Source organism: Ambystoma mexicanum, chromosome 2p, assembly GCF_040938575.1.
Source record: "Ambystoma mexicanum isolate Mex_15411 chromosome 2p, UKY_AmexF1_1, whole genome shotgun sequence".
In the NCBI taxonomy this organism is placed as follows: Eukaryota; Metazoa; Chordata; class Amphibia; order Caudata; family Ambystomatidae; genus Ambystoma; species Ambystoma mexicanum.
Genome location: NC_090923.1, coordinates 721918621 through 721932060, shown reverse-complemented (window position 1 = coordinate 721932060; position 13440 = coordinate 721918621). Strand labels below are relative to the sequence as shown.

The 13440-nt window shown below is 45.4% G+C and overlaps 1 protein-coding gene across 8 annotated transcripts in view; it reads left to right on the top strand.

Annotated features, from left to right (window-relative positions):
• RYR1 (ryanodine receptor 1) overlaps window positions 1–13440 on the top strand; it is a 946449-nt gene that overhangs the window by 334171 nt on the left and 598838 nt on the right. For all 8 annotated transcript variants that reach the window (XM_069644325.1, XM_069644324.1, XM_069644319.1 and 5 more), the window contains 2 exons: window positions 7213–7299; window positions 8076–8302. In XM_069644325.1, coding sequence (XP_069500426.1) covers window positions 7213–7299; window positions 8076–8302 — 314 coding nt within the window. The remainder of the gene's footprint in view (window positions 1–7212; window positions 7300–8075; window positions 8303–13440) is intronic.

The window sequence follows — 13440 nt, the reverse complement described above, 5'->3', positions numbered from 1 at the left end:
AAGCCTGGAACGATGTCTGGACCCCCACACACCAAACCATTGTATGCAGAGAACCATGAGCCAGTGGAGTAAGTCTACATGCCTGTTATTTTCTCCCTCCGTCTCCCATAGAGTAACCAGGCTGTAAAGTTCTGACCCTAAATTACTCTGACCTGAACTTTGGTGGTGGAACCTGGATTAAGCATCCTTCCTTAGGCCTATCCTAGTGTGATGGATTGAGTTGAGTACTCACCTCAACTTTACTTAACCTTTAGCATAACCATTGGCACTGCAAATCTCTATATAAACTTACCCGAAGAAGTATATGCTTTGGAGCTGGTGACGTTTGGGCACAAAGCCCCAAACCATTTTAGGGTTAGGCTTTACATGTTTGTGGGAAGCCGTTTTGGGTTGATTCTAAAGGGTTCTCACACCCCTCCTGAGACTATGCTTTGACCGCTCTGCTACCTCACCTTTCAGAGCTGATTATGAAAATCCATCTTAACAAATTGGTTTGCATCAGTGAGATAAGGTCTTTGACACACAGTGTAGATTCACTGGAGTGACCCCTTAGTTATTGCTACACAGAACACTAGGCTTTACCAGTGTTAGGCCTTTAAAGATTGCACAACCTATTTTACAGTATGGTCCTCTCTTGCGATGCACAATGTTGCTTATTTGAAAAGATTGTGTAGAGAGAAGGGCTGATCTACCTCTAGTGTAAAAGCTGATATTGTGCATAAACTAACAGATAACCAGGAAGCTAGAAAAGGTATTTATTTACCTGTTGATAGTGGCGTATCAGTAGTAATAGTTCTGTTGCCCTGTATACCACAGATGGCACAAGTGAGGAAGAAGAGAGGAGTTCTCAGGCCTCTATTACAACATTTGAATCAGAGTTAATTTTGATTTGCAAAAGGAGGAACTAAGGCTCAACGAAAAATAACTCAATTATAACATTGCCCAGATGGAATCTCGAATTTAGAAAGAGAAGGACAGAGCATTCCACATGGAAATGCCATGACTACAAGGGTGTGCCGGCTCCCCGAGAAGGTCGTGAAAGGGTTCTGGGTCCTCCTCTCATCCAAGATTTCTTAAGGATCTGTTGAAAGTTAATAAAAAAAAGAATGACATTACTGATTGGTTGACTGCATTTCAGTATTGGTGAAGGAGTCTGATAAAAGTGCGTGGTTGCTAGGCAGTCTTCCCCCAGAAGGGCTGCACTGTTATTACGGAGTTGTCGAATTCAGAGAGAAAACACTTTGACAAATTTAAGCTGGCACTGCTCTTAAAGTTTGGGAAGACACCTGCTCAATACTTAAAGAAGTTTACAAACCGCAAGAAAAAAAGAGAATAATATTTGGGTGATGTATGTGAATGATTTTCTGAAGACCCTGAGTGGCTGGGTTAAAGGTCGTAAAGTAACCATTTTTGATGGCATGATAAATATTGTCATGCTTGAACATATTTTAGTTCCTTTTCCCTGAGCTGAAACTGCATTTTGCAGATTCCAAGGAGTTAGATCCAAGGAAACTGGCCATTGCTGATGATTTATGAGTATCCCATAGAGTGTCCCATAAGGCCAAGAGTTTGCCTGGTAAATATGAAGAGGGGAAAAAAGCAGAAAGAGAGAGAGGGTGGGTCTACTGAAAAACCTGCATTTCATAATGCCCACAAAATGTTCCACAAGGTGAGTAAGGCACATGGAGACCATGTAAAGAAAGGGTAGTAATTGTAAATTGTAATTGTTTTTTTATGCAACGCTTATTCACAGGTGGAGTGCTTCAAAGCGCTTTAAGGTGGGAAGGTAACAAGGGGATACAGTAATCATTTTTAAGCCTTAAAGTTTCCGAATTATCTAAACAGAAAATCTAGCATACTAGGCCTGTCGGCATTTCTCCTAGTGCAAGTGCATGAAGTGTTACAGTTTTGACCAAGATAGGGAGGGGGGACAGAAAAAGATGGCGAGGAGGGGACAGGACAGATGTACTAGTCCTAGTGCATTTAGCTAATGCATGTGTACAGAGGGAGGTGCGAGGAAGAGGGGGAGAAGGGAACAAACGCATCCAGTCAAACAGGGCCCTGGGTTAACTGCATAGAGGTTGCCTCACTCATAGAGCGTAAGCAGAAAGTGCAGTAGTGCTGAACATAGTGCAGTGGACAGGAGGCAAGTGCAAAGACTGGCAGGGGTGGCCTGGGACCTCTAAGGCACTGAAGGTGAACCAGGCAACCAGTCAGCAAAAACTGAGCAGAGTTAGGGAGGAGAAGGAGGAAGGCGGGTTTGAAAAAAGGAGCAGAGGTTAGCAGGGTAGAGAGAGAGAGAGAAGGAGGAAGAGAGGATGAAGGTCTTGAGGAGTTTCCGAAACTTAAGGTGCTCCAGCTCAAGACGAAGAGAGACAGGGAGGCTGTTACTGACACCTGCAGAGGATAAAGATATATCTTTAAAGGGGGCGGGCAGTTCCAGCGACATTCACTGATTCACGGCAACAGCAGGCGTCTCAATAGTCACAGTTAAGGAAAGCCTTCAAGTTCCAGACCCGTTGATGCTGGTATGTTAAAACTTCACCGGAACGCTACTTATGTGACTAGCTGGAGACTACCGAAGTTCCGTGAATAAACGTTGAATGGCAACACATCTGGTGAGGTAGCCCAAAATGGAGTTGGTCAGTCTACTAGGTGGCCCAGGGACACTTCCGAAGACTCCAGGCTGCAGGAACACGAGAACAAGTCGAGACTGGTTGGTCCCACCAGTCCAAATGGTCAAAGCACCAGCAAGGGTCTTCTGAGATTAGTAGCCAGACAGGGCTCCACCAGGACAGCTGCAAGAGTCAGTCACCAGGCCTCTTCAGGATTCCTCCTCTGGTTGTCTGTCATTTGCACAGGAACTTGGCTCCTCCTCATATCTGTTAGAATGGCTGCAGGTTCCCTCTTCATATCCTAAATTCAGGTGACCACAGAAACTCAGCCCTCCAATGCAAAGGCCTGCCCCACACCCATGCACCAACAGTGGTTCAATCAGGAACCACTGTGGAGCAAACCTATGCATACACTCCAGACACCGAAACAAGCATGAGGATTGGGACCAGCACTCACAGTGTTTGTGATAGAATAACCACCATCTCAATCGGACAGACTTATTTGTATTTTATTGTATTGGTTACTAGCTGAAATGTCCGGCTTTACCCAGGCTTTCGTTCCCTCATAGGTACCTCTGCACAATTTGGTGCAGATTGGTGAAACAGTGTGGAATTGTATAAGGAACAAAGCATCGCCAAGCCACAAAAACACAAACAAATGTTGACTTTTGCAGAAATCCAGGGAAACGGGTGGGCTGTCCAAATGTCATGTAACCAGTAATGTCTGAAGGGTCCTAACAGGTGACTGTGCAAAATTTGGTGCAGATTGGTGAAACAGTGTGGAATTGTATAGGGAACATACACGAAATTACAAACCCACAAACACAGAAACTTTTGCTGAAATCCGGGGATATGGGTGGGGTGTCCAAATGTCATGTAGCCAGTAATGTCTGGAGGGTCCTAACATGTGACTTTGCAAAATTTGGTGCAGATTGGTGAAATGGTGTGGAATTGTAAAGGGAACATATGCAAAGCCACAAACCCACACCCAATTTTTCACTTTTGCTGAAGTCCCGGAAAGGCATGGGCTGTCCAGATGTCATGCAGCCAGTAATGTCTGGAGGGTCCTAATATGTGATTGTGCAAAATGTGGTGCAGATTGGTGAAACGGTGTGGAATTGCATCAGGAACATAAACACAGTTACAAACCCACAAACCCAGAGACTTTTTCTGAAATCCGGGGAAAGGGGTGGTTGTCCAGATGTCATGTAGCCCGTAATGTCCGGAGCGTCTTAACATATGACTGTGCAAAATCTGGTGCAGATTGGTAAAACGGTGTGGAATTGTATAGGGAACATGCACAAAGCCACAAACCTACACCCCACCCCCCCCTTTTGCTGAAATCCTTGGAAAGGGGTGGGGTGTTCAGAGGTTATGTAGCCAGTAATGTCCGAAGGGTCCTAACAGGTTACTGTGCAAAATGGGGTGCAGATTGGGTGAAACAATGTGGAATTGTATAGGGAACATAAACAGATTTTCACTTCTATTTATATATATAGATTTATAAAGCACCTATATAGCAAATGGTGTTTCAAGGCGCCACAAGACAAAAGTGTGGGGGGGGGCACAAGGAAGAAAAAATAACAATATCGGTTCTACTAAGGTTTGTGTCATTTGGATTGTGCAAGTGCAGAAAAAGAGGTATAAGGAAGAGAGTAGTGAGGACGGGGTGTGACGGTCAGACGAGAATGCTAGGGTGTGAAGGGAAGTGCAGGGCAGAGTGGAGAGTGTGCAAGTGCTGGGGGGGAGGAGGCAGCAGGGACAAGAGAGCCCCTAGGCGAGTGCTAAGGGGAGGCCAGGTGTACAAGTGCCAGGGAATGCAGGGAGTGCAGGGATTGAAGGTCCACATGCTAGGTGTGAGGACGGGAGTGGACTGGCTAGGAGGGCCTGGTGCCCTGTAGGATTCAGAAGGAATCAGGCAGCCAGTCAATGTGGCAGACAGGGCCATTAGCAAGGAAGGAGGAAGAGAAAAGGATGGTCTTGAGGAGCTTCTGGAGTTTAAGGAGATCTGGCTCAAGCCTGAGAGCAGCAGGGAGGCCATTCCAGAGGGATGCTCCTACTGAAGAGAGAGATCTACCCCCCCCCCCCCCAAGATTGCAGGGCTGGAGAAATCCGGTCCCTAGGCTTGAGGCCAGGGGTAAGTCTGCAGTCCTGTTCTTGATTAGTTGAAGGGGGCAAAGGGAGGATAAAGGCAGATTGAGGAAGAGGATGTTGCAGTAGTCCAGCCCAGAGAGCACCAGAGATCTGTAGAAATTGAATTTCTGGGCGAAGGTGAGGAAAGCGGGAATGCCTCTGTGGAGGTGCAGCTGAAAGAGGGCCTACTTGGCAAGGTCTGCGATGTGAGGAGAGAGAGGAGTCGAAGATGACACCAAGGTTTTTGCCTCAAAAGAGGGTGAGCGGAGGGGACCCATGCAGGGCAGTCAGAAGATAGGAGGGAAGGAGGGAGCTGGGGTCTCAATGAGAAGGATCTCAGTCCTACTGTTATTAAGACAGAGATTGTTAGCAGCACACCATGCCTGAATAGCAATCAGACAGTCAGGAATGAGAGAGGAAGAAGAGGAGGCAGTGGAGGGAAGCTTTGAGGAGAGCTGCATGTCATCTGGGAGACGTCTTCTGGTAACTCTGTGTCTGCAGAGCATGCCAAGCCCAAATCTCAATCAAAAGCTAAAGTGCAGGCCAACACTGCATCGAAAATATGGGAATGGCACCAAAATGTTCAGAATCCAATCGGTCTAAAACGCAGATTAAACTCGGTATCTAAATGTCATCAAAGTCAAAAGCAGGTAAAGAACACTGAGCTAAAAAAAATGATTTTCTATATTGATTTATCTGCTGAGCCTGCCAGGGAGCACAGAAAAGATAGATTATCATACCCATTAAAGCAGGGACCTCACACACCATGACTCAGCCCTACCTTAAGTCAACATCCACAACACCAGACTTAAGTCAACCTACAATGACGCAGGCCATTCCTTGGTGTCAACCCTCCAAAAGAAAGGCCTCCTTGAGCTATATACCTCAGAAGAAGAACACAAGTGAGACCCTCTCTTGAAAAGAAGAAGGTTGAAGGCTCTAATATTTCTACAAGGGTCCCTGTTGTGCCTACCAAGTCAGTCTGGACAGCAACACTTTTCATTCAACAGGCTATAGAGGAAGGATTGCGTAAACACCACCTTCCCTCACCTAATTCATGTGCAACCCCATTTGAAATACCTAGGGTTGATTTTAAGTGCCCCAATGATTTAGAAAACCAGCAAGAAGGCGAAGAAGAAAAGGAAACGGAGGAGCAGGGGGATGAAACCCCACTAGATATGGAGGAACGCAAGGAATCAGCAGAGTTTCCCACATACCCACCAGAAGATATAGAACTCCCAGTTGCTAAATTGCCTACAGAGGACCACTTTACCTACACATCGCTGATAAAAATAGCAGCAGTTATATTTGGCAAAGGAGTCTCATGAACTCAGTGACTTTGTGTAGAACACTTGGGGAGAACACAAGAGTGTCACATTGCATCCCATTAATGCAATCTGTAAGTAAGCCTATCACACATTTCCTGTCAAACACGGCTTCAGGTAGGGATGTAGATGTGCTAATTGAGAGGAAATATAGATCCTCTCCCTCAGATCCTCTCTGCAATCTAAAGATATTCTTGTACAGATTCTCTGGTTGTGACCAGTGCCACAAAGAGGGGTGCAGCCTCTCCCTCGGTTTCAGAGCACCCTCCTAAAAGTAAGAGCAAGAGTATATACGCTCTTCCTCAGAGTGTCAGCTTTAGCTGGCTACAGTGTGCAGGTTTCTAACACCACTGCCTTAATTGCAAGGAATATTAGGGGACGGTGGGGAAATATCAATGCCCTTATCCTGCATGAAGATTAAAGGGATGCCTTGCAAGATGGACAGAGAATATAGTGCAAGAGGGACAGCAATTTGTAAATGCCCTAATAAAGAACCTGTTTGATGCAGCAGAGACTGCTGTATGACAGGTTGCAGGAGCAGTTGTTGGCGAAAGTCATGTGTGGTTGCGATGCACTGGTTTTAAACCCGAAATATAGACTGATTTAATTGGAAGCTGTTTGAAGACTCAATATTATTTTAAAAAGTAGATGATGCTCTCTAGAAAGCTAAGCAGGACCATAACATCCTCAAGACTCTAGGCAGAGGGGTTGCAACTCTACAGATGTTTTGGGCTACAGCTACCATGATATGTCACCACTCCGGTGGACACTAAGGATGATGGGGGTTGTAGTTCAAAACATCTGGAGATGCAATAGTTGCAGAACTCTGCTGTAGGGAAAAGCTCTTACAAAATGTACCAGCACAGAGTATCACTGTCAAACAGATATACTTTTCAAAGCCAAGGCCAAGGCTTTACTTACACTCCCTCGCATTATTCCCAGTTATCCTTTGAAAGTTATCCATGCAAAAACAGGAGCTTTCTGGGATGGGAACTCAGGAAAACATGTCCCTCTGATCTTTGTGTGTAATGCAGAATGTGGTGCCTTCTTCCAATCGTGCCCTGTTAGAGTAATGTCTCTTGCTCATTTTTCTTGTACATCACCCGGATCTAATGATCACTTTTTCACATGTGTTCCAGGTGGAGCCCAATACCAAGCTCTTCCCAGCAGTATTTTGTCTTCCTTCCAGCCAGAACATGATCCAATTCGAATTAGGGAAAATGAAGGTAAAAGCTATGATCTACTGTCAATCCCCTTTCCAGCACCTGTCTGTGCCACTGACCACTTCTTTCATTGTAGTTCAAAAGCCATTCTTTGTCATTGATACACTGTTTCATAGTGCTTACTACTTATTCTGAAGCACTTAAGATTATTGACTATTGTGATATCCTATTCAGTTGTATTATATGTCTTGCATATTTGAGTAAATATTGTTGTGTGAGGTTTGATGTGTCCTGCTAGCATCTTTTTCTGTGATATGGTTTACTGGTCTGTCTACATGATCATTTATCAGATAGGACTGATATCCATTGTAAGTGCCAAGTATTAGTCCATTATGCTGAAACCCCCCGTCATTCTCTGCCGTATTACATTGTTCCCTTCCTTTACCATGCTCAGACCTGTTCTGACTGTCGTTCTTTGCTTAATCCCTTAAATCCAACAAGTGCATGTTACTACATACACTATTATGTGTGAATGACTTTCATGTCATTAGGTCTTTAGGACCTTTAACCTCTTCTCCCCTCTATCACGTGGTGCTGACCCTCAGGTTCCCTTCTCTGCGTATACTCTTCTCCATCCATCACACTTCTCCCACAGCCAGCACTTGCCACCTAACCCATAGCTTATCACTGAGATTCAGTCATCTCCTGCCTTTCACTCATTCACCCAGATTCCATCACCCTGACTCAGTACGGCTAACTGTTTCTCTTAGCCCAATCTTCCTCAAAGGTGCACCTACTCTTGTGCCCTTATAAAAATGTTTAACCCCTACTTCTTTCAGAACATCATGCCAATTTCAGCTGCCATGTTCCGCAGTGAGAGACGGAACCCAGTGCCGCAGTGTCCACCACGGTTGGATGTGCAGCAGTTAATGCCTGTGGTGTGGAGTCGGATGCCCAATGACTTCTTGAGAGTGGAGACAGAGCGGATGGGCGACCGGCATGGCTGGATGGTCGAGTGCCTTGACCCGCTGATCATGATGGCACTTCACATTCCAGAAGAGAACAGGTTAGTTAAACGCACAGATCTCTGTGCTGCAGGCTGTAGACAACTCACACATATTTGTCAGAACCTGAAATATTTTATAAAGGCCTTCAGATATTGTGGGTAAGACTTGAAGTCACTGATTACAGTGTTTCTGAGTTGGTTCTTATTTGACATTTTGTTTGATCTGAATCAAGTCCATTCCTTAATAGTGCAGGGTGATTGTGCTTTAAACTATGAGCAGGGGACGGGGGTTATGCAAAGATGTAAAACAAAATGTTAAATCACCATTCATGCTACTCTCAGTTAATGTGGTTTTGCATTATCAATGAAATTAAGATGTTGCCAGCACAGAGGTTGCAGCATCCTTAAAATATTTCCCACAAAAATTTCATTTCACCAAGTGGATGTTGGGGTACTATCAAAAATTCATTGTATGTGTTTCATCTATCAATGAAACTCCTGTGCCCTGTCCCTGTTCCTCTATACGTAAGGAATTTCTTCCTCAGAATTCAGAACAAAAAGCATCATGGGGCCAAACGCGTATGGGGGATACCCCTGATGTCGAGCCTCACTTGTGCCTACTCCCTGCAGAAAGACTATCCTTTTCTCTGCTCTGGGCAGGACCGGAGCTCTGTGTGGTGGATGAGTGTCATTCGGCTATGTATGTTTTAATTTGAATTTTGCCCCATTTTTCAGGGTGCTGTGCTTTCTGCAGGCATTCCTTTTACTCTTCAATATTCACATGCCAGTTGCTTTCTGTGCTTGGGTCCATAAAATGCCTGGAAACCCTGCTTCCATTGCATGATGTTGTCTTGTGATGCATTACTGGCACAAACCTTGAAGTGGGAGCCAGTGTTTCACCAGAGACTGCCACCTTCCTTGATGGATTTTGTTGTGTTAAGAAAGGTAAGTGCTTTTCCCTTTTTCTGGGTACCCCAGCTGACTTAGGGTCAATCTGCCAGGAGAAGTTTCAGGGACCCTTTCCTTTCTTAACTGGCTTTCACCATCTGAACGTGCTGTAGGTTTTGGGCAGCTTATTACTAGGGCCTAATCTGTAGAGTCCACGCTATACACTCCTGGCTCATATACATGAAGGATCAGCACAAACTGGAAGAGAGATAAAACTATCCCCTTATAGACCAAGGAAGAAGTAAGGAAAGATGGGGCCTCTAAAGCAGAAGGCTAAGCATATATGTCCTACAACACCAGGAGACCAAGGGCAGGAGACTTAAAAGTCAGAGCATGTTTCTGCCTCCTGGTTCTTGTCTTCTTCAGACTCCGAGCATATGGTGTATATTGCAACAGAAATCCCTATGTCAGAGGTGGTACCAGATTTGTTATACCTGCCACGTCTGGACCACAACACAATGTGGAGTGGATAAATCCTTAATCAAGAGAGATGCAGGACTTGCTTCCACAACTGCCCCCTTCCACCCTGTTTTGGCTGCGGGAGACTTTTCCTTCCCTGCCTTGATTGGCTGCATTGGTCTTCAGCCAATCCATGCTTGTGGGTCAATTCCCTTGAACAGGGCTAGGATCAACTCTGAGGCCCCATAGGAATCTTTCCTGTCACGGTTCCACAACTTTACGACCTTCTCACAATGTAAACATTCGATAAAGCTATCAACTCCTTCTCCTGCGTGTGGTTATCTGCCAGCTCTTTTGCGGGTCTGCAGACCTCAGCACCCCTCCAGTGCCACAACACCTCTGTCCCTTATCCCTCCATAACCAGCAGCTACTTTACATCTAACAAAGCCTCCAGAGCCCAGTCGCCCAGAGGGAAGCAGCCTTTTCTGCTAGGCTCGTCTTTGACCCCTTATCTCAGGATGACAAGGGTGACTGAGAAATTTCCCAGTCCCTCAGAGCCTTTCATGAAAGGATCCTTGGGAGGATAGAGTTTTAGGCTCAGTCCATGCACCTGTAGAGACAGTTGTCCTGAACGTAGTATCTCGTCTGAGAAGTCCAGAATTCCTGTGTAGTAAGATGTCTAAAAGGAGGCTTAAAGGGACCCACAAGTCTGTTGCTCCAGGCACCAAGATGCTGGATGCCAAGTTCTGTGACCACCCAGATGAACAGCTCTGACTGGCTTCTCATCCTTTTGTGCAAACCACAGGGGCCTCATTGGCTTTGTCAAGAGCCTTCCCACCCACTCTGATGGCTATATGGAGAGAGAGAGAAAACACCAGGGTTCTTGGGGTATAAAAAAGTTGTCCGCTTAACATTTTCCTCCATGTAAGGCAGGCTAAAGCCAACTTGTTTTTACTGCCTCCAATATTAAATTGTGGAAGAAAATGGCTGGATTTGTGCAAGCCATTCCTCCCTCCGGGTCGAAAAAGGGTGAGTCCTGGATGTTTTGGGCTTCATAAGTGGTACATGGCATATTGGAAGTGACTGCTGGACATGTAGATACTACATCAACAGGGAAATACCTGTGTCACAAAGCATGTCCATATGCTTAGCTGAAAAGCATCTAACTTATTCAAGAATCACAGGACAAAATGGGTTGCCATTTATTGGTCTTAACCTTTTTAAACTTGCTACAGACAATGAGCTTTCTAAGAGGACAGAAGAAAGTCGGCACGGGTGACCAAATGATTGCTAGCCATCACAAAGCCAGTGCAGAAACCCTCTTTGTCGTCTGACCAGAAGAATGCCATGCTCTGGGAATTTTAGGGATTTCGTTGTTTTAATTCCTGTGCCCAGCTGGGCATATCAGGGCATCTTCCTCAAGTTCAACTGCATTTTTCTGTACCCCAACCTCTGCGGTCAAGCAAAATAAAGGATTCAAGAAATTCTATTAGTTGGGCCTTATATTTGCAGTTATTTACAAGTTCTGGCTCTCCTCTTTCGGATGATCCCAGATCTGATGGTTTCCTGCCTTCTACAGTGCCCTATGCAAGGCTGAACTTGAGAGAATCTCAAGTGCATTTTGGGTGTCACTGGTCTCAGGGTAGTCTAGCCTCAGCTGTTTCTTTGTTCGGGAATTGGTCAGATCATACCTTTGCTGCTGTAGCAAGCAGCCTGATTGTAAGTATTCCCTTCTTTCCGTCACAACTGCCAGTGTCCATCTCCTCAGATGTACCTCGTATAGTGTGGGGTGCCACCGTTTGGGACCTACAGATTCATGACTTGTGCCCTACTCAGCACCAGGATCACCACATACATATTTTGGAGCTCAAGGCAATTTTCCTTGCCTTGAAAGCCTTTCTCCCTTGGCCAAAGGGTGCAAACTATTGATTTTGATTAACTACACTATGATGATGTTTTATTTGAACAAATGGGAGAGGGGGCACGACGACTCAACTTTGCAGGCTGGAATTAGTGGTGTATTTAGCACATCATTTCACCAGTTTCACCGGTTGCTTCTCATCTGGTGGGGGATTTGAATGGGCAAGTTAATGCTCTTAGCAGCCCTCAAATCCCAACTCCTAAAAAGGCTACACTCTGGTGAGGACAGGTAAAAAGACCACATCTACCACTAGTCTATGACTCTGATGCATTTTCTTGGTAAGCGGTATCATGAAGCCATGTTCGATTAAAACACATGCCAGACATGAACATGAACCTCTTTATAGTGGTATTTATAGGGGAATGCCAAAACAATTCCCAAGAATGTGGATATCAGTAACTTAACTGTGGTCAAGGTGGTTGTTTAGCAAAATGTTATTAGTTTTCAGAGTCAACTCAAAGTTATTGTCTCTTGAGGAAGTGTTCAAAGGCAAAGATCTTCAGTTTTGGTTTAGCCTGGGTTCCGATCTCTCCCAGTAGCTTACCACAACAAAACAGATGTGGAAAAAGTGTGCAGCATCTTACAAAAAAACCCTATGTTTTCCAAATGAAATTACTCTTGCAATTTCTCTCGATCCAAATAAACACAAGGTTTTCCAAATTAAATGTCTCTCACAATTCCTCTTGCGTCTTCTCGGGTTCCTTTCTCATTAATCTCAGTCTTTAAACAAAGTTTCATTCTATGGTATCTGCACGTTTAGTGATGTGCTCTTGTATAACTAGGGTAGGGCGAGGAGACCTCCTCTCAGGTCTCAGGTTTAGAGTGTAATCTATTGCCTGTGTTGCTATACAGCATTGATTGGGGGTAAGCATTTTCAAAGGCCTTGCAGCACAGGAGGACATGTGACCTTGCTTGGATGTCTCTGGGTCTACTACTAGGCCCCTCTCCCACTCCCACCCTCAGGGTCCTAGTTCTACGAATCCAGCGTCTATGCCCTCTTTGATGCCTTGCCACAAGCTTCATCCTCCACCCTCAATAGGCTCCCTCTTTTCAGATTTAGAGCTCTCTTCTCTCACCACAACACCACCTTAACTTTGTAGGGGTCTTGTGTACCCTCCTTTTCACTTCCAACACCCTACTTCTTTTCTCCTACTTCCTCCTTCTGTTATGACTTCTCGCCTCCCTTTTTCTCCACCTCTTGATAGTGTTATTCTTCATCTCTCCACTTTTTTGCACTCCTCATTGTTTGATAATTTCCCCCTCTACCTTTCCACAATGGTCATCCTCCTCTCCAACTACCTCCTTCTAGTCAGATACCTTTACCTCAGGTTCCACCTCTTAATCCTCTCTCACCACCTTCTCCTGGACGTCTCTCATCCCTTCATTGTCAGTCTCTCGTCAACTCCTTCTTGATTCCTCTCAGCACCCCTTTCTCAACACCTCCTACCTCTCCCTCCTTAGGCACCTCTACATCCAGCACCTCTTGTCAGCTTTTCTTGTCACCTTTGTTGATCAACTCCTACTTCTTCTCAGTTTCTCTAAGCACCTTCTGCTTCTCAGCTTCTCCCTTCAATCTCTTCTCCTCCTCTCCCCAGCCTCTTAGGTCTTTCTCGCCCTAGCTTTCTAGGTCTTCTTATGTCTATCAGTCTATTCCCAACTTGCTGGGTCTTTCTCGCCCCTTCTGCATCTTTGATTTCCCAGGCATTTGCTATATGCTTTTCCCAAGCATCGTGGATCTGTCAGCCTCCTTGCCATACTCTCCCAAGCCTTCTGAGTCTTCCTTTCCCCAGCCGTCAGGGTCTTTCTTCACCCAGCCTCTTGGGTCTACTTCTGCCTAGCATCCTGCATCTACTCTCCTCATCCTACGGAGTCTACTCTCTCCCAGCCTTCTGGGTCTATTTTACCCCAGCCTGCGTCTACTCTCTCCTCC